The sequence below is a fragment of the Notolabrus celidotus genome, chromosome 6 (genome assembly GCF_009762535.1).
Source record: "Notolabrus celidotus isolate fNotCel1 chromosome 6, fNotCel1.pri, whole genome shotgun sequence".
NCBI lineage: Eukaryota > Metazoa > Chordata > Actinopteri > Labriformes > Labridae > Notolabrus > Notolabrus celidotus.
Genome location: NC_048277.1, coordinates 27,667,332 through 27,688,787, shown reverse-complemented (window position 1 = coordinate 27,688,787; position 21,456 = coordinate 27,667,332). Strand labels below are relative to the sequence as shown.

At 42.5% G+C, this 21,456-nt stretch overlaps 1 protein-coding gene across 1 annotated transcript in view; it reads left to right on the top strand.

Annotated features, from left to right (window-relative positions):
• Positions 1-21,456, top strand: part of LOC117814283 (A disintegrin and metalloproteinase with thrombospondin motifs 20-like) — a 100,208-nt gene that overhangs the window by 35,795 nt on the left and 42,957 nt on the right. Inside the window, exons 12-21 of the mRNA XM_034685516.1 lie at positions 8,885-9,030; positions 9,305-9,486; positions 10,097-10,233; positions 11,760-11,877; positions 15,384-15,479; positions 18,881-19,047; positions 19,226-19,355; positions 20,168-20,294; positions 20,396-20,606; positions 20,807-20,971. Coding sequence (XP_034541407.1) covers positions 8,885-9,030; positions 9,305-9,486; positions 10,097-10,233; positions 11,760-11,877; positions 15,384-15,479; positions 18,881-19,047; positions 19,226-19,355; positions 20,168-20,294; positions 20,396-20,606; positions 20,807-20,971 — 1,479 coding nt within the window. The remainder of the gene's footprint in view (positions 1-8,884; positions 9,031-9,304; positions 9,487-10,096; positions 10,234-11,759; positions 11,878-15,383; positions 15,480-18,880; positions 19,048-19,225; positions 19,356-20,167; positions 20,295-20,395; positions 20,607-20,806; positions 20,972-21,456) is intronic.

Genomic DNA, 21,456 nt, shown 5'->3' with positions numbered 1-21,456 from the left:
GTTGAATCAACGGCATAGCCTACCCCGGAGGTCAGCGCAGCTCCTGTACCTACGCAGAGGCCTGCCTCCTCCAAAATATAACTACGTGTTGAATCGACATGGACCGCAAGCCCTGTGATCGGTCGTCTCGGCGGCTTGTATTTCCCACATTTAAAGCGCTTCCGGGATCCCCGCTCATTGGCTGCACATTGGCCACGTATTTCATCTCCTCCTCTCCATTCTTCCCTGTAATCATGTCTGTATGATAAACAGCAACATGTATGCTCTAAATTAACAAAACACGCTCTGAATGTGGAAAAGTAAACAGAGATTGTAGCAGGCCCGGAAACAGGCGACCGGACTATCAGAGATCACACTGCCCTCAAGCATTTCGGCAGAGTATTGCTGCGCGTCATGGACACATCCACACAGAAGTCCGCGTCAGCCCCTGCTGCATAGGGGCGACACAGAAGTATAAATCAGCCTTAATACTGTGCAGTGAGAGGAGCACAGAGACAGAGGAACAGGAAGAGGGAGATCGCACATCACCAAATACTTCCTGTAATTTGATCTTATTTAATAATTAACATAGCTTACCTTTAGCCAACAGATTTTATGACAACTTTTTTCCCAAAAAAAGTTCAACATAGCATCATGCAAGTTACTTATTTTATGAAATAACTGTCCTTGATAAAACTTCAAAATAAAAGCATCTTGTATTTGGGCTTCTTTGAAAAACATTCCAGAGGGGCTTTCATGTTATATTTTTCATGCTATGGATGTACCCCATATAGCTGATACAGAACCCCCCTAGACCTCAATGTACCGTATCTCTGTTTATTTTGGCTGAAATCCATGCATGACCATCTAAACTCTTGCGTGTGAGATACATGTGAGACTTGCTACTCATGCCAGCTTAATGAACGGTCAAATCTGTTAACATGCGAGCTGAAACGAAAATCATGCCATCACGCAGCCAACATGCTTCCTGTGTGAAGCGCTCAATGGTGGAGTTAGCTGTTCTATCTCAAGCATGATGAGGGTTCTCAAATCTACATATCGGTTCCCAGAGCCATGCTGCTCGTCAAAAAGTCGTATGCAGCCTTTAAAGCAGTGGTAGTTTTCTATACGAACAAATGCAAGGACAGTTTGCTTCATTTCTTTGTGTGTGTGAATAGAGGCACCACCTTTGTTTGTAGTATCGAGGGCCCAGTTTCATCTTCATGGTGGGGGCTGTTTGAAGTAGCGTGAGTTGAAAGAGAGGGGGACCCTGCCCCGACAATCACCTGCCCACACAAGAGCTCTTTTATGTGGGGTGTGTGTGTGTGTGTGTGTGTGTGTGTGTGTGTGTGTGTGTGTGTGTGTGTGTGTGTGTGTGTGTGTGTGTGTGTGTGTGTGTGTGTGTTCATCCTCAAAAGTCTGATAAACTGCAAACCCAGATGAGTCTTCTTGATCCTTTGTGTCTCTATCATATAGATTTTTTTGTGTATCTCTTGTATTTGTCCAGTCTCTATCTCTCTTTCCTGACAGTCTTAATGTCCTGTTTCTCTGACACCTTCTCATTACTTCTCCTGACTCATTTCTCATTCTTTCTACAAAGGAGTTTCAAGGCTCAGGTTTAAGGCTTTCCCGGGTCTTGGGTCAAGATCTTGGCTCTGAGGTGTCTGAGAAGCCCTGAGGGGCAGCATGTGTGTGTATGTGTCTGTAGGGGAGGTGTCTTATCTGGGGGATTACAACCATGGCCTCTATTGAGAGAAAACTAGCAGCAGGTATTGTCTTAGCAACCATAGCTCCACTTTAAAGATCTTTTTTGAAACCTGTCATTAGACCTAAAAATCTGTCAAATCACTCTAAGATTTCACAGGAATCCACATTTCCCATGTGCCCGTGTTGTCTTGGGAAACATTTTTTGTTCCAGTGTGTTATGAAACAAAGTTGTGACCGCATCGGGTAATTGAGGTCAGTGCCCAAAAAGCGGGAGGCAGGCCTGTCCATGAAATGAAGAGTGAAAAATGTTTGTTTGTATACAAGTGAGTTAAAATAGGGCAACAGGCACTGCAGGGTTCATGGGTAGTTTTCCTCCCCCTCTGTCCCCTGATCCTCCGACTCCCTCTGCTTCTCTCTTCTTCTGCCTCTCTCTCTCTTTCTCCCTCCCTTGCACCCTTTTCCTCTCAGTGGCTCAACGGGCCCTCTCACAGGGTGCCGGAGTGAGTAATGCGGTCACATGACCTCTTGGCGGCGCGTCTGTCATCTGGCTCAGTGGGCCGTGCACTAACGAGGGCATCCCATCACTTGTTGTCTATAAATACCGCCACCACCCTCCCCCCACCCTTCCCTCCATCCTCTCCTCTTCTGCGCTTTCTTCCTTACCTCCCCTCCCTCCCTTTCAGTCCCTCTCAATCTTCAAAAGGATCCTGCCTATGTGTGTTTGTGTGTTCTGCTTGTGTGTGTTTTGATTGTGTTTTCAAAGATGCTTGTAGTAGTTTTGTATGAGTTGCATTTGAGTTCTTCTTTTACTGTTTTTTTTGTGTATGTATGTCATTTGTGTGTGTGTGTTTGTGTGTGCCTGTGTAAAACATGGGCCAGCTGGTATGGTCAAAAAGTGATAAGTCAAACCCATGAACCACTTGGCCCTGTATCCACATTCCCTCTTTTCGGAGATCCCTGTGCTGCGCCACACCAAGTCATCGCTCAGTGGGTGGTAAATGGAAAAAGTGGCAACAGAGCTTGAATGAACTGTTCTGTTTTGTTGTCTAAATTTTTGTTCTTCTCGGTTTGGCTCATTTTATTGTCTACATGAAAAAAGTTTGACTCAAGCTCCCTTGGAAGCCATTTTTTAATAATGTGTTGCCAAATGACAACCAGAAATATTCTGGTGTTTTTTTTTTCATTTTCATTCAATGCAGTTACTGTTGGCTGAGCTTTTCTGTAAACCCCCCCCAAAAGCTAACTCAGGTACTCTTAATAAGGGCTTAATTGAGTGGTTAGTGTAAGTGAATAAATGGAAAGTTGCTCTTGATTTCCAGAAAATTCCTTTGTTAAAGAATGACGACCTGCTCTGGTTTCAGCCAATTAGAGTGAGATAGTGAGGTCTTGAAAAGTGAAGCCAGGGCAGAATGGAGTCTGTTGGCGGAGGCGGTGAGTGTTGGCTGGAGCTCCATGGCAGCCTGACAGACTTGTCGTACGATGCTGGGATGTGTGTGTATGTGTGTTTGTATGCGCGCGTGCGTGCGCCTGTACTAGAACTCGGGATTGTGCGACTGGTATCAGTGTCACTCTCAGCTAATCTCTGTATATTTGCAGGATGTTGCCACTTTGATTTGCCATCATCACACACATATCTGCAGATTCAGGCTAACAAGAGGATTGTTGTTAGAGTGTTCTCATAGTTTGCTGATGGAATTACTGTGTCCGGTCACCAGTGAGTGGAGCTTTCTGTGCTGGCCATGTAGAAGGAGGAAGTGTTTGCATGATCATAATTTGTCTATAAATGATGGCAGAAACGTTTGCACTAATACACATTTAATGAAACCATGTTATCAGGAAAAAATAATTTATTTAAAAAGGTGTAAAAATATGTAAAATAACAGAGACTCCCCAAACTGAAAACTTCCGATAAGTATGACCAGTGTATAGTTGTCAAAGCTAACATGTTAGCAAAGCTTTTCCTCACTTCTAGCTAGAACAACAAAAGCATTAATTCTGTGTCATCCTCCCTCGACAAATCTAAGCCCAGTATTTTTAGGCTGTTTCAACTTCTGAGAAAAATGTCTCTCTAAAACAACTAACTTTGCTAACCTATGAGAGATAGCTGTTAGCAATCATTTTGCTTGAAACAGCTGTTGCTGCACATAACTTAATAAAAAAAGTGCATACATTATTGATGGTTTTCAACAGCTCCATTTTATGTAAGGGAGAAACTATTATTATTTACTGGCTCCTCTGTTTTTAAGCCATTTTTAAGTTATTTGTTGGCGGAAGCTAATTTAGCTAACAGCCAAATATGAATTTGCAGCCAGATGTGGTTTGTAATTATGAAATGAGTGGGTAGTTATTTCACAAAAGGAGAAAAAAGAGTAAAAAAACAAGGCTCTTTATAAATGCTCATGTTGTAGGGGATGCTCCCAATGCCATAGCAACTTTTTCTTAACACTTGCCATCAGGGACGTTCCAAAGTTGCTAATTTTCCAGTTGTTTTAATAGAAATTGAAATTCCAACTAGCCCACTCGTCTAAAAGTGAGAAAACACTAAAAGAACAGTCAAAACGGGATCACAGAGTCTGTGGGGGAAACTATGTCAAATTGGTTTGCCAAGTGTGGCTAGCTTTGGAAGAGCTAGTACCTACAGCCCCAAGTCTTCCTTACAGGTTAACGTCCACATGGCTTGGCTGGTTACACATTGCTAAGACCGAGTGGTTATAGTCCAGTTTAACCAGACACAGCCTACAGACAACTTTACCTCCATTTTCCAGTGCTAAATACTGACATATGCAATGCGCTATGGGCTGCCTTCTGTCATCTGTGCTTGTTTACACCCTGGTAGTAAACCATGATTGTCATGAGTCTATGTTTAGTTTAGTTTTTTCCTTGTGTTCATGCCTTGGTTTTTCCGGTTTATTCCGTATTAGTAACCCTATGTGCTCTCTTTTTGTACTTTCTTGTGTTTCTTAGTCTTGTCTTGTGTTCTCTGTTTTGTGGTTCTGATCCCTGTTTCCAGTTTAGTTACTTTCTGCCCTTGTGTGTTTCCCTCCTTTTTGATTACCCTCATTAGTTTCCTGTGCTCCACACCTGTGTTAATTACTCTGTTTATTTAGTTCCTCTGTTTCCCCAGTCTCTTGTCAGGTCATCTTCTACCTCACCTGCATGTACCTCTTGTTTCTCTGTTCCAGTGGTTCAATGTTCCTAGTGTTCGAGTGTTTCTGTGTTTCCCGTGTTTTTGTTCAAACAGTAAGTTTTGTTATTAAATTCTTAAATTTTTGTATCTGCATTTTGGGCCCTCTCTTTTTGTTTGCAAAACGTGACAATGATAGCATTATGGCAGTAGCCATTTACCAAAGCTACAGGCCAAGATAGTGGCCCAGCATTTTGGACTTACGATAATAGAAAATATTAACAATTTCTTAACTGACTAGTAATTCTGACATTGATTAAGTAGTCAACGTTACTACTTACTTTATAAAGTTTACACTGTGACCATGTTGTGCTGCTCCCAAGTGGCCCAAAAAATTGAGGTTTGATTATAAAAGAGAGGCTAAAAATCTAAAAGTCATTGATAATTCTTCGAGGTTTTAACACTACAAGAGATTTTTTAAATTAAAAATAATGACCATTTTATCCATTGGTAATGAAAGAATATGATTTAAGGCAAGTTCAAGAAGATGCAGAGGTACATTTGTCCAAACTGTACATTGGTTATGAGAAGCAAGAGAGACTGTCAGTAAAAGTGTCTCTGAAGTGCACATGAATGGAACAGCTGATAGTAGCCAACTACTCATTCTCTCTAATGACAACCTTCACACTTTGTGGAAAGATATACAAGCAGGAGGGTTCACAGGCGGTGGAAAAAACAGCAAAGGAAACAAAGTCAGAAGAGTAATAACAGAGGTTGGTTGGGGTCACAGTTGCATCATGTTTTCTTTCGTTTGCATTCCCTCCTTCTTGTCATTTCTCTTCCTCCTATCTTCACTCTTTAACACAAAGGAAAGAGGAAATATGGAATGCACTTCACTGAAAAATGTGTTAGTGTAAATCCGGTCTATAATAAACACAGTCATTTGATATCTCCCTTATAGTGTGCTGCAGGAAATACCTTAGCTTCACAGGCTCTAAATTGCCTCTAGGTTCAGTTATGAGATATTCAAAAGAGTATAAAGCCTTCGTCTGTGGAGGTCCATGTTGTGCAGATTTTTTGGATTGATGTTCCATGTTGTTAAGTATGCATGTTGGGGAGGACTGAAGACTCACAGGGCCAAGGCCAAAGTGAACTCTGAACCCAGAGCCATGAGAAAGACAGTGCAACATGAAAGGTGATGCCTTGTGGAAATGGCCGTGTTAAAATGAAAGGGCTTTTTAAATCGCTCCTCTGCCTTCTCATTCGTGCAGTGATGTATGGCTTGGGTTCAGAAATGAGGTGCTCTCTGCAACAGTTTCCAGGCAATTACAGGGCGCTCACTTCCAAAAGCAGGCAGCTGAGGAGCTCAGAGCAGATGCTGCTGTCCTTAGATACTGTTCACGTGTGAGGGTTAGCATGTTGGTGACTAAACTGGTCAGATGAGAGTTAGTTTGCTTGTGTTAGATTTCAAAGCAAAGACTGCTTTTCCTCATGTATATGTATTCATTATGCACTTAAAAAAAGAATGCATGTGATATGTATGTGTATGCACATGTCCTGGTATGAGTTGGTGAGTCAGCGTGTGTCTTTGCAAAATTCCTAATTTGAAACACATGCTAGTCACAGCTGGACAGGTTTCTCTCACAAGACCTTCAAATGTCTCACCACATTCCCAACTGAGTTCAGATTCTGACAATCCTTCTAGGAAAGGCTTTGCTCGTGTCCTGATTCTTGTTTGAGCTTTGCCAAGCTTGACTCTCACCTCACCCAAGGGTGTGTTTGTGCACTTCGGAAAGAGAGGCTAATTGGAATTGAGCGTGGCCCCCAGATGCCTCCAGACTCTGTGCAATCACTCTCACACTTGACACACATTCACACATGTGCACACACACACTTACACTTACACACAGAGTCATGTGCATACTCACACATACACACACACATACATACATCATCTCACACAGATGTTTTTTTCCTTCCACCCCTCCTTCCTTCTTTCTTCTTTTCACCCACATCACCTTTTCAAGCCAAACAAAACGGTTGTAAACACAGGGTGCCAGTGGGGGGAGTGGAATGCCTCAGAGGCTTACGCAGGCTTTGGTCCTCTCTGACAGACAGTCTGCCTTGTGTTTGACACTTCCTTAGGTCTTGAAGCCTGGTCGCACTGTGGTGGTCCCTGCGTTGTCCTAGAAGCTTCCCATAAGGGGTTAAGGGGGGATGGGTGGCAGGGGAGGGAATCTATAGAAGGGATGCTCAGGTCTGGGTTGACAGTTCTTAAGCTGGGTGGGCTATACAGGGTGAAAATCTTTTTGTTGTGACTAAGGAAACTTCTTTAAAAAGTCTTCTTTAAAAGACAAATGAAATTCTGCAAACAACCATTCTTTCTCTCTTTTTTACTCGAAGCATGATGTTTCTCAACCAACGCGAACCACCACCTGTTTGCCCTCTCCATGTGAGGAAACCATTTCCACTCATGTGGATGTTTTATCACATTCCTTTCCCTTTCTTTGACTTGCTCCCTAAAGCGATTGTTAGAGCTCCAACAGCATTATCAGTGCCTTCAGTTTGCATTTACACTGGAGTCAGACCTGGACCATTACTGAAACCAGGTCTGGATTACGGAAATGTTTGTGGCTTGTTTAGTTAGTACCCTGCAGCTGTTAACACCTGTCTGTCATTGTGCACAAGCTTTACACTCCATCATTAGACCCACAAGTGTGTAAAACACACACGCAAGCAAGGCTAGGGTAGAAGACGCAGCGGTGCCAAATTCCCTGTTTGCTTGCATGTGTTTGCTAGTGGGATTTAACACTTTTGCAGGTGTTCACCTAAGGGAATGTATGCAAGTTGTGGATTTTATGTAAATGCATGAACTGGTCAGATTAGCAATTGTTCAGGAGATGACTTTGATTGATATCCACCCTGCTTTATTAGCATAATTATCAAAATTCACTGAAGCAGATCTCACATGGTTTCGTTCTCGGTTTTCATGAGTCATTGGAAGGATCTGACCTTTTTTTTCTGTTGCAGGAGATTAAATGTCTTGAACTTGCTTTTCTTATTTGGTAAAACCTGGAACTTTTGCAGCACCTTCACAGACCAAACTCTAAATCTAAAACTGCATACCTGTCTTGCATGTTCTAGGTTGAAATCTGTTTGCCTGAGCAGATAAAAAGCTGTACAATGAGGAGGGATTCCCTGATGTGAAGTCAGTAATGAACTTGGTTTTCCTGTTATCACAACTCTAGGGTTTCCTTATCATGGTGCCACTGCTCCCCGTGCCTGTGTGCCCGGACGGCTGGGCTACGTACCCAGACAGACGCCGTCTTGTCCCGCATTCTTTCAGCGAACAGGACCCTTCGATATCTTAGTCACTGAGAGAGGGATTTGGTTACACACAAAGGGAAATGAGCCTGCTGTGCTTTGCTTATGAAAGCAGTGTTAGCACTTCTTGGCAAAGGTTGGTTAGTGGGTACACACAGTTTGATACCAGGCGCCTTCTTTTCTACCTCGTGTAGGGTCTACTGTGTACAGATCCACAGTATGAAGTTTTGTATTAACAACCCACAAGTTGGATCCATCTGTTGTGTTTGTAACAGAACATGTTTCTTTCTCCTCTCCATTAACACTCTTTCTTCATGTAAATGAGAAAAGAGCACCTTAAAATACATGATATATTTGGTTGTATGTATGTAAGTCTGCACTTCTTACATTCTGCATTACTTCCCTGATTGTCCCTGGCTCTCCCAAATGGCACATCTAGTCTGTTACTGTCTTCCATCAACTCTATTTCTGTCCTTATCCAAGTGGTTTCCTCCCTCTCCCGTTTCTCTTTGGACAGCTGGAGGTGTTGGACGCCTTCCAGGAGGGTAAACAAAAGCGGAATTAGGATTTCTTTTTAAATTTAGTCCGAGATCTAAACAGAGGATTAAGTCGCAGAGAGAAACACCACTCCCAGCTGTGCATGCACTAATTTTACCTTGTAGAGCCATGTCTTTGTTTGTCCTCAGGACTAGGCCACAGTCATGCTTTTAAACAAGACCTACATGTGTGCTTCTGCCTTTCCACATGCAGTACTGCAGACACGGGATGTGTGTAAACAAGGAGCTAGACCTGCAGCCCGTCCACGGAGAGTGGGGTCCCTGGGGGCCCTACAGTGCTTGCTCCAGGTCTTGTGGTGGAGGAACCCGGAGCACCCACAGAGACTGCAACAAGCCTGAGTAAGAACGAATCAGACAGTTATGACAAAGCTGGAAAAACATTAAAATAAGAGAGATCAGTCATGCCTGAGTAAAAGATGTAAACAAGTAAGAAAATCTGCATGACTGATTCAGTTAGTCTCAGCCTGGTTTAAAGCAGACAGCTTATTTCCTTAATGTGGGTTTAAATGTAAACAAAGTGAGCTTGAAGTCATGAAGCACCAGTCCAACTTGAGCAAACAGGGTCTTTATTTTAAAATGACTTTTCCTGTAATTTGTCTCATCTCACTTTTAGACCCAGAAATGGCGGGAAGTTCTGTGTGGGTCGCAGGATGAAGTTCCGCTCCTGCAACACTGAGCCATGTCCGCGAGGACAGAAAGATTTCCGCGAAGAGCAGTGCTCTCATTTTGACGGCAAGCACTTCAACATTAACGGTCTACCTCCTGCTGTCCGCTGGGTCCCAAAGTACAGTGGCAGTGAGTACACACATGTAATCTTACAGCGTGTTGTGTTTTGGTAACTGAAGCAGCATCTTAAAAAATGAAGACTGTTTCGATCCAACTACACAATTGAATATGAAGCCACACTTTGGGTATGGCAACAATATTTTGATGATGTCATCTTCCACATTTGAGTGTTAGGGAAATCAACTGTTTGGATCTCTAAGTTAGAGTTCCCTTCTTTGTAGTCACAGTAGTGTTATTAAAGCATCACACAGACCCTTCATACAAACCTCCTGGCGGTCTTCCATCATGCAGCCATATCTCTTTCCCTGCTGAGAGGGCCTGCCCAGCTACATGTGACTACTATCTGGCAGAGACCACCATGTCTAAGTTACTGCAAGTGATTCATTCATTTAATTGATGCTGTTCAAGCAAACAGGCCAGACCCTGGAGCCAGTGCTCTGTCAGATACAAAGTGAGCCAATCAAGTAAAGGATGAATATTTGGCAGGTTTCAAGAAGGAGTGAGGAGATTAGTTTATTTTAATTTACCATCATGGGAGAGGTTCATGTTGTTATTGAGCAGGATTTAAAGTGTCTCATAAACTTAATGTTCCATACTTTGTTCTTTTTCCTCCGTCCAGTACTAATGAAGGATCGCTGTAAGCTCTTCTGCCGGGTTGCCGGGACTACAGCGTACTATCAACTGAAGGACCGCGTCATCGATGGCACGCCGTGTGGGACAGACACTTATGACATCTGTGTTCAAGGCCTCTGCAGGGTATATCTGTTTGTTCTACTATGAACTCATGCACACACACACACACACACACACACAAGCTTTAGCATCAACATCAGCTTTATCTGAACTCATTCTCACGCTATCATGATGTGTGTTTATGTGGATCAAAGACACAGTTTGGCTTACACACTAAACACAGTCATCCTCACTCATACTTTGAAATTATTCATGTTTTGTAATCACTGGAAAGAGATGGAGCTTTAGTTTCTAGTGAAGTGTTTGTAGGTCACAATCATTAACACCTGCATGTGCTAAGACCATATTGTCCAAGTTGGAAAATGTGCAGTTCAAAACAATCTTACTTTATTTTTCTAACAATGTTTTCATTCGTTTTTCAGTGTATAATGAGGGTGAAATGGTCATCAACATTTACAACTCTGACCAAAGGAATGAAGTTGTAACTTCATGAGGGAGAAATCATAATTACAGTTTACGGTTAATCTATATGTTAAAAACCGAAGCGTGCACAGCCTGCCTAATAGTCTGCCCTTCATCATAATAGACTCAGTGTCTTGCGCAATCAATTCAGAATCCTCGTACTCATGACAATACGGTGATGATGTGCTAAAAGATTGAACATTCAGTTATTTATATCCTCTTCCACACTGCAGTTCTGAAACAGCGCCAAATGAAGCGGCACCATTATTATGCCTTTGCACTTACATACTGCATCCTGAAAAAGGCGTACTGTTTGTGTCCAAGCATGTGATTTCACATCGCGTCATGGTGTTGTGGAAGCGCTCAAGGCATAGCTTGTAAACATACAGTGGGAGTGCCACATAGACACACTCAGACATGTAGATGCAAACAGTGCTGCACATGCACAGTGCCAGCTTCCTCCCCATTGCGCCTCTGTTACGACCTCCGTGGGAGGATGAGAGGCAAGACTTTGCTCCAACCGTGCGTTGCACATTGCAGATGAGGCGTGAAAGGGGAACGTATATATTGAAGTATATTAGAACTTTAATTTCAGACTTTATTCTTGAAGTCTGTATTTTATTTATTCTATAACGTGGCTCTTGAAGTCCACCATATGAAATAACAAAAACAAAATTCTAAGAAACATTTGCATTGACTGAAAATAACACAAAATATAGTCTATGCCAAAAAATTTGAAATATCATCATATGCTTAAAAAACTTAAATAGAATTAAGTTAAAAAGAAAATGTCTCTAGTTTTGTCTGTCAGTTTATTTCATACATATGACACAAGCAAACTCACTGACACATAAACTTATTGGTTTTTCTGTTGTGCATAGTTGTGGATGTTCATTTTGTGTGTTTGGATATTACTTTGTAAGTGGTTTCATGTTTTTGATTTTGGTACACAATACTTTTTCTGGCCCATTTGGGACCTGAATTATCCCATTTTACAGAAAACACAAGTAACACATAACCTAATCAAACTTAAAGTAACCAAAACTTATCATGTAAGGGTAAACTTTTCATTCAAAGTTAATAAAGTCACATTAAATCACTCTAAATGTCCTTCTATGTCTCCTCAGCAAGCAGGCTGTGACCACGTTCTCAACTCAAAGGCCAGGAACGACAAATGCGGTGTGTGTGGCGGGGACAACTCGTCATGTAAAACCCTGGCAGGGACCTTCAATGATGCTCAGTATGGTAAGTACTACCGCTCATATTACATGTAAGGTACACTAATAGATAACTGTCCTCATAAAAGGTGTTGCTATCAGAAATGCAGCGTGTCAGCAGCCTCTGCAGAGTATACATCTGATACGTAGTAAACATAGAAGACCGAAGAAAGACTTTAACTCCATGTGTCTGTAACGCCGGCACGCTGTGTGCTCCATTTAGGTTCTGACGTCATGTCTGGTTATGTTTACATAAATCTAACTTGATTTTCAACAACAATGCGTGCATCAGCCAAATTTAAGAAAAATGCAAAAACACATGCTTCTCAAAAAGCTTTGGAAACTGATAAACTGAACCATCTCGCTGCGTCAGGTCTTTTGATAGCAAACACAAATCTGACATCACCCCTTTGAACTCTCCTTAATGCGGTGCTGCGATGTGAGCCAACTGCTGATTGCATCCAATCCCTTTTAGGTCTGGGCAGGAAAACAGCAAAAGCATTTGCATAAAAGCCCTGGGTGTGGCTTCTGTCATGTTTACCCCGCATTAGTTTGGCACTGAGCTCTAGTGTCTCTATCCATCTGCTTTTTTTTTTTTCTGTTCCTCGCTGGCTGGAGGTGCAGGCTTTGAGGAAGCAATTGTTGTTCTGAACTAAACCAAGCACTGTCCTCAGCCCTGGAAACCTTGGATGCCCCTGAAAAAGAGGACACAAGTGGCCCGGGCAGGATATCTCTCTCTGCATCTGAGTCTGTCTGTGTGTGTGTCATCCTTTTGTCCTCTTCTGTTTGACGTGTCTCAATTTCTTTGTCTGTCTTTGTACTCTCTCTTTGTTTTCCTGTCTTATTCTTGACTTAAGTTCACCAAATGTAGGGGCGAATGATCAAAGCTGCAATAAGACTTAAATAAGATTTGTCGAAATACCAAAAAACTGAAATTAAAACAATTCTGTGTCTGTCTTTGAGCAGCATAAGCATTTTGAAGACATAACTTTGGGCCCTTTTTAGGCATTGCAATGAGTTAGCTATAGCTGAAATATTTGGAAGGTTCTTTTAAATTAAAGAAATCTTGGTTTCATTCCTCTTAAACCAGACCAAATCCAAACCAGATTGATTTTTTTGTAATCCAAGGTCCAAGTCCGGCCACATCTTATTGCATTCTTTCATTTTTGCATAACTTAAGTGTCTAAACTTCCTCCTTTGAGCAGCTTCATAACAACTCTCCTCATTTGAGGTTTAAGCAGTGAGTCCAAATGTTTTCCATCAACTCCGTCGTAACTCTCCAAAAACTTTATTTTCACGCCTCCCAGTTTTCCTCTGTCCTCCGCAGGCTTCTAACACATAGTCCTCGATCTGGCTGGTGAGAAAGAGAAGCATGTTTGAGGTAAACCCTTGCGGCCCCTAAGTGCAGCATGGTTGTGTTTTCTTTCCCCCGGGGTGCTGTGTTTACTGTTCAACCCTGGGTCACTATGTGGTTGAGGAGGATTGTGTGTGTGGTCAGTGGCTAAGCTGGGGGATCCCCGAGGCCTCTGGTGGCTTGTGGAAACAGCGTTTTCCGCAGAAGGGAGGGGGCGTGTCGGCGGTTTCTGGACCTCATATGTCTTTTTTTGGTGTCGCCCAAGTGTAAAGAAAAGAGACATGATATGACAATTAAAAACAGAAGAGTAAACTCACAGGGAAACTCTATTCTGTTCTCTTTTTTATGGTTAATTGGTTGGGGACACAAGTTGTTTCCTTTAATTATGGTATTCATGAGCAGCTTCCTGTACAGTTGCGCCTGACGATGCTTGTGATAACCTTACACTGGATGTGAGGTATTGTGTGTGTTTGTGTGTGTGTGAAAAATCTACATTGCTGATGCGAGTGAGATATGTAAACCAAGTGCTGCCCCCGAGTGGCTCAAGGTGTCAGGATAACCCTCAGATCTCACCAGCCCACACCTTTCTGTTCTGGTTCTTGATCGACTTTGCGTTATTTTATTTTGAAGGGCATAAAAAGAAGATAGACAGCTTGATGTTTCTGAACCACGATACCTTACCATGGAATATCCCCCCCCCCCCAATATTGCCCCTTTGTTTATCTACTTGTGCTCTAGGGATTTTACTGGACTTAACTTATAGCCAGAAATACTAAAATGTGTTTACGCCAAACAGCTGCTTGTCATATGTTTTTTACAGATGACACACCCCGACATGTAATCCTCAAAATGTTGCTATAAACATTACAATCTCCTTACACACCTGTTTAAATATCAATTCAAAGTTGTTTATCATCTGCTCTCTCACCCTTTTAAACTGTAAAGTGTAGCGTTTGTTACTCATCTTGTGTTTACTATACTCAGAGGAAGCTCAAGCCACTCCTCCCATTGGTGGAGCCGGGTGTATTTTTCAGATATGACGCACTCTGAGGTACCAAAATGTTCCCTTTTTGAATATTTGAATGCTGTGACTTCAGCTAAATGAATAATTTGGACATAGAACAGATTTTCTTTTTATTTATTTTTCTTATTTTACCTTTATCTTACCAGGAATAGTCCCATTGAGATACAAAGTCTCTTTTACAAGGGAGTCCAGGCCAAGACAGCAGCATAACAAGTTTCACCAAATAGAACAGGAAAAAACATATAGTGACAAGTAACTATTACATTGATTTATAAATTAGCAGTGTTAAGCTCTAAAACATGTGCACAAACTGATCAGATGATCCTTTATCCTAGTTTTAAAATCCTCAAATCTAATTAAACAATCCAGTTTCAGGCGACCCTGAAGCTCAAACAGAGAAGAGGGAGCAAAGACATTAAAAGCACTTTTACCAAAGACAGAGCGAGTCTGAGGAATGTCAAAAAGAATTTGTCCGTGGGATCGAAGATTACAGGCACTGACAACTTTAGGAGTCAATGAGGAGCATAAATAAGACGGCAGCTCCTGTAGTATGGCCTTATAAAGAAAGATATACCAATGCTCCATTCTTCTGTTGTGTAAAGAAGACAAGCCTACCTTTTCATACAAGATACAGTGATGTGTGTGGAAACCTAAACCAGAAACAAGATGTATTTCAGTCCGTAGAAAATATGTGCCCCTAGAGTTTCCTTACTTCCTCACTTTTCCTCCTTTTCTATTTTCATCTGAACATTTCCCCTGTCGTCACTTTTCATTCACGTGCTCGCTCTCTCGTATTCTGTGTAAGTTTATCATGGCACAACAGGGCCTGGCGTAGTAATTACAGGCCAAAGGTAGGTCCAGGGAATAATTACATATCATTTCACGGTCGGGCCTCTGAGACTAAAACAAGGCCTCCTGCAGGTTATTTGAGAGGACTGGACCCCTTTTTTGTCGTATTTTTCCAAGTGTGACATTGAAATCCCAGGTGGTTGGAAGCAGACTTCCCTGGCTGGGGTTTGGTGAAGCATAGTGAAGCTATTATGAAAATCAAGGTGGGAACGCTCACGGCTGCTGTTGTGGCTACTTTGCTCTCCTTTGAGACGTCTGATAAGTTGTGTAACTTTCTCTACTCTCTCTCTCTTTTCTTCTACCTCAGGTTATAACACGGTGGTGCGAATCCCAGCTGGAGCCACAAATATTGATATCAAACAGGTCAGCTACTCTGGGAAGCCAGAAGACGACAACTACCTCGGTGAGTGCGCTGTGTGTGTGTGTGTGTGTGTGTGTGTGTTCTGCATCTGTCAGTGCACTGATAAGGTTTGAAGCTACACCGTATCAAATTGCAGGTTTTCTTGGAAGTATAAATGCAAAGTGGAAGCAGTCCAACTTAATAAGATGTATATATTACACCCCTTCAGTTCTCAGCCCATAGGTCAATGTCATTATCCCCTAACAGGACCATAAACCACCCAGACTTGGTGACCCAGAGTTGTACAGGGAGGCTTTTAGTGAAGGAGACATCGGCCAAACTGTTGTCAAAGCGTTTTTATAAAGTAAAGGAAGCTGTCATTTGTGCTGAGTGCATGTGGGGGAAACGTGGAGGGGCGTTGGTCCATCTGGTTATGGCAGAGAGTGTTCGGTTGGGAAAGCAAATGGAGTGTCAAACTCTGAGAAAGATAAATGAGGCAGCAATAGGTGCTAATTAGAGGCATGTGGAGCCCAGACCGCATGAAAGTGGATATAGGGGGATAAGGTTAGATGGACCCACCGGGCTCGAGGTGTGTGTGTGTGTGTGTGTGTGTGTGTGTGTGTGTGTGTGTGTGTGTGTGTGTGTGTGTGTGTGTGTGTGTGTGTGTGTGTGTGTGTGTGTGTGTGTGTGTGTGTGTGTATGTATGAATGAGACAGACACAGAAAAGGAGTTTTGCCTGTGTTGTATGGACGGGCGTTCACTCTCAGATGGTTCAAGTCAGGTTCAAGATGTTTCGAGTCAAATAGTCAGGAAACACATCTGGCAGCGTCTGGTGGCCACGCTGCTGTGAGAAGCTTCATTCCTGCTGTTGTCTGAGTGTCACAGACGCACACTGAGCGGGTAGCGTGTGCTATAAACGTGGATAGGATTTTCCATGCCCTGTCAATGTCACCACTCTGACTGTTACAGTGTGTAGAAAACAAAGTTCCCAAGGAGATTACCACACCCATCGAGACATGAAAAGGAGACTTTGCCTTTGAGGCTCCTTTGAAGCCCTCTTCCTGTTGGACAAGTTTAAAAAACCCTCTCAACACCTTACTCGTTTTATGTATAAATTTCTAATCTCCATTTTGTCCTTATTAGGCATGTCTTCCTTCTGTCTTGCGTGAAGTATATCAGGAAGTCAGATCTTAAAATGTTCTGCTTTGGAAAGCCTTTTTTCACTACTCACAGCACTACGATATAACCTCTCTGGATAGCTAGGGTCAAAATGCAAATATCTAATGACCTTTTCAGGGAAAATCGCCCACCAAGGGAATCCTTGAACTTAGGAATACCTCAAAGAGAGCACATCTGTGCTTTGTCAAGTGCACACCAGAAATTATGTCGACGGTTGTCGCTCAGTAAACAAAGTTACAGTTGTATTACACAGATAGAAGTGAGGATAAGTGCACACAGAAAAAAGTTATGGTTACAAAATTGTTTCAAGATATAGATTATATTCTGTTAGCATCACAACACTGTGGCTTGAGTGTAGCAATCCTCTGGAAAAAAAAGTTCACAAGTGTCTGTAAAAAAATAGCGTTCTCCTTTGAGCACTTCAATGTGCGCTTGCGTTGTCTCACTTTTTAAACTAACATTCAAATGGAATAATAAGTGTCTGCTATGACTTCTATAAGATAAGATAAGATAAGATAATCCTTTATTCATTCCCCAACGGGGAAATTCATGGAGTTACAGCAGCCAACAAAAAGGTGTACAGTACAAGAATTTAACAAGAATATATATAGGAAATAAATGTTCATCAGAGACGACAGATCAACATAGTTCGTCATAGTCACGGATCTCAACCTAAACAAACACCTATGAATCATTTCAGTGTTGCATTTGGCAGTAGTCTCTACCAACCTCATTGCAACACAAATGAGGGACTATTTTGGAGAAATGGCGTGCACCTCTCGGCCGAGTTACGGAGACTTGCAGATTATGAAGTCTTGGAGAATACAGTAAATGTTAAGTCCAGGAGGACAGAAGTTGTGTGTTGCAGCTCAAACCAGCCAGACACTTTTTGGGCACCTTATGTTGGTTTCTTTGTTACATTGAACCGAGTCAAATCAAAAGACACTGGTGTTTGTAGTAACTGGTGTCCTGCAATTCAAACTTAAAGCTGCAGTAAGGAACTTGGTTCTGCTTTTTTTGTTTGTTTTTAAGGTTGTGTTTTAGGGCATTTTTTGCCTTAATTGGACAGGATAACTGGAGAGACAGGAAATATGGGGAGTAGAATGTGGAGGAAGACATGCCGCAAATGGTAGAGGTCGGGAGTCGAACCTGCGACCTCTGCAACGAGGATCACAGCCTCTGTATAAGGGGTGTGCGCTTATACCATTAACCAAAAATCTCATCATGCTCTCTTTAAGGAAAGGTTGTTTCAGCAGGGTGCGGTTAATTACCTCATCTGAACCCTATCACCTGACAGCAGCTTCAGGCATAAAAAATAACTACATGGAAATAATCAGTCCTGTTGTTTATGATCTTGTTTGTTTTTGTATGTCATATAGAGACATCAGTATTAATATCAGTCTGTTTTATAAACACTTAAAAACTCCTTACAGGGGCTTAAATCGTTTAATGTACAACCACATCAAGTCAAATCATTTCCTCCACAGTCAGAGGTGTTTCTCATAAGAAGACATGCTCAAAAATAATCATTGGTGGTCCCTACCCTGCGTAGGAGAACTTATCCATGTTTATATCTTCTCTGTGATTCTGTTCTGTTTCTGAAAATTGTTTTTCATTACTGCAAAGTGTCAAAAACAACAACCAGAGTCTGTAAATCATTGTGAGAACTCCACAGACCCCAGAGTTATCTCAGGGCTAATGACTAGCTGGCATTGAACAGTGTACAGACTTAAATGTAAACAAAGCTGCATCTAGAGACCTAATCACATACATTGGTCTGGCATGCACGCTCTGATTGTAATTAGCTGCTTGTTTGTCTGAACTAAAATGTTTGAGGTTAAGAAAAAGGTGCTTGGTGTTCATTTGTGGGCGTATGTGCTAGTTTAACAAGTGTGACCTTCTATAGGTGTATAATCTGCACAAGTTTATGTTCTTGTTTGTGTTTGCAGTCAGTGGAGCTCCATTGTTTGGATTGCCATGTCAGCTGTTAAGAAGAGTCACACAGTCTAACTCCAAATAGCTGCAATTTAGAGCCACCAGTGTTTCAACATACCTCCCCTGCAGTGATGGTTTTGCAGAACAATAGTTAAGCAACTGAAGGACTGTTTATTTAACGCATAGCTCCAAATAATGTGTGCTACAACAGTCCCAAAACCTTGATTCTGCATGAGCCAGCTCTTTTCAGGAACCAAACATTCCTTCACTGATGCTGGATTTGTGGTTCTGAGCTGCTATTTTGTTTCTGGTGGAATTAGACTTGTTTATCAGTTTGTTTCTTCTTCCAGCATTATCTGATGGCCAGTCCAACTCCCTGCTGAATGGGAACTTTGTGGTGGCCATGTTCAAAAGGGAAATCACCTTCAAGGGAACCGTCATCGAGTACAGCGGCTCGGACACGAAAGTGGAGCGGATCAACTGCACCGAGCGGATCGAGGAGGAGCTCGTTCTACAGGTACACGGAGGAAGCCCTCTCCTTCTCTTTCTCTACTTGACGTTTGGCCTCTTCTTACCTCAGACAAGCTGGGCTTCATCTCTCTCTAACAGGGTGATAAGGCTGCATTAACTTAGACATAATAACAGAAGCACTGTGAAGTCTTTTGACCTTGCGTTTCCCACCATTGTCTGCACAGGTCTTGTGTGTGGGAAACCTCTACAACCCAGATGTCCGTTACTCCTTCAACATACCCATTGAGGAAAACAGGGAGCAGTTTGTGTGGGATCCCTCAGGCTCCTGGCTCGAATGCAGCAGCAACTGTCAGGGTAAGCTTGGCTTCCAGATCTCCACATACGATATGTGATGTTTATTCGGCTTTTCGTGGACATTAAGCTACATCTGGAAGCTGTTTTAACAAATTATAAGAACATTTAAGGTATTTTTAGGCCCAAAGTGATTTGAAAAATTACAATATTTATGATTCTTGAGTAATGTAGATATTTTGGATCTAAATAACAGATTTATTTCCCTGCTTCCTTTCATAAAATCTAGATTTTGCACCAAAATTCTGCAGAAAAAGTGTAATGTGCAGGAACCAGAAGTGTCCGTATTGAATGAAATGGTATTAAATGAACATGGAAGTGTCAGTGCACATTAGCATTAGCATTTCTCTTGCAAAACTCACACCTCATACCCCCCCTTATATAAATCCCCCTCATGGTAACCACAATGTGACCCCCGCCAATCACATCGTCTGACACCTTCCCCTTAGCCTGGCTCATGACCCATCTAAGCCCCTCAAATTTTCCTCTCGAGAGCAAGCTAATCAGACTCCCAGAGGGTCAGAGTGCACAGGGGGGATCCAGTACAGAGATGTATTTGTGGGATCTCATACTCAACATCAAGCCTTGAGGCTGTGTGATAAAGACCTGGATGTCAGAAAGCTGATCAGTCTTGTTAAAGGTGATGAAATGTGATACTTTGGCAGGAAAACTTTCAGCCAGATGTCTGATTGGTCCCTGCTTTTTGCACGTGTGTGTGTGTGTGTGTGTGTGTGTGTGTGTGTGTGTGTGTGTGTGTGTGTGTGTGTGTGTGTGTGTGTGTGTGTGTGTGTGTGTGTGTGTGTGTGTGTGTGCAGGTGAGAGAAGGCGAAAGGCAGTTTGTGTGCGTAAGAGTGATCACCTCGAGGTATCAGACCAACGCTGTGAACATTTACCTCGTCCTGTTGCTGTTACTGAGCCCTGCAACACAGACTGTGAAGTCAGGTAATGCACAAAGACACACACACACTTACACAGACACTAAAATCAAACTCCCTCAGGGAATGATCCAAGCTATAAGTTTTCCTTCACCTCTTCTTGTACAGGTGGCATGTTGCTGGAAAGAGCGAATGTTCAGCTAAGTGTGGCCCTGGATATCGCAGCCTGGATGTTCAGTGTATGAAGTACAGCAGAGTGAAGAGGCAGAGCGACAGGATCGAGGCCAGCGCTTGCGGGGACGTTGTGAAACCTCAGACCAGAGAGCCCTGCCATGGAGACTGTCTGCTAAAGAGCTGGCAGTACAGTGCGTGGTCACAGGTACAGCCAACGGATGAGTAACATTATATATTGCTATTTCCAAGCACATTCAGTACATTGTTCTTGGACATATATGACCATGCATTTAATCAAATGTCTGATTTTCACTGCAATTTCATTAACATTCAGTGGTTGGATCATGTTACTTGACCACACATTTTTATTGAGGCTTCACATGTTCAACAAATTCTTGAACGCAGTGCTCTAAAACATGTGGACGTGGGAGCCGCAGCAGGGAGTCGTACTGCATGAACAACCTGGGCAGACGTCTGGTGGACAGAGAGTGCAACGAACACCAGCGAGCCGTCTCTGAAACCTGCAACGACCAGCCGTGTCCGAAGTGGACTGTCAGCGAGTGGAGCGAGGTGGGAATCTCTCGGCACAGCCATACTTAAGAAGGCAGAAAGAATACTGGAATAGATCTTTATTAATGCCCAAAACGTTAAAGATCATTACCATTTACATTAGAAGCTTGTGTTTTGTTGTCCTGTCTAAGACATGAAGGATGTATTCTTTCAGGTCGGTGCTTTCCACCAGTTCTTTTTTAATAAGGTTTTACCAAAAAGTGCGCCATTGAGGTCCCCTCTGCTCCTTCCTTGATGCCATAAATCCGGATATTGTTGCGACGTGCGTCTCTTCAAGTTCCGTTATTTTTCACTTCAATTCTAGCTGGGTCTTGTGCATCAGGTTTAAGTCCTCATTGACATCCGCGCTGAGTGATTCCACCTCACCAATGCACCCTTCGGCCTCATCAAGTCGCTGTGAAGTAGCTTCTATTTTCCCTGCGGTCTCCTCCATCTTCTGGTTTATGTCCGTTCTCATCTCACCTATCTGTTTTTTAATGTCCTCT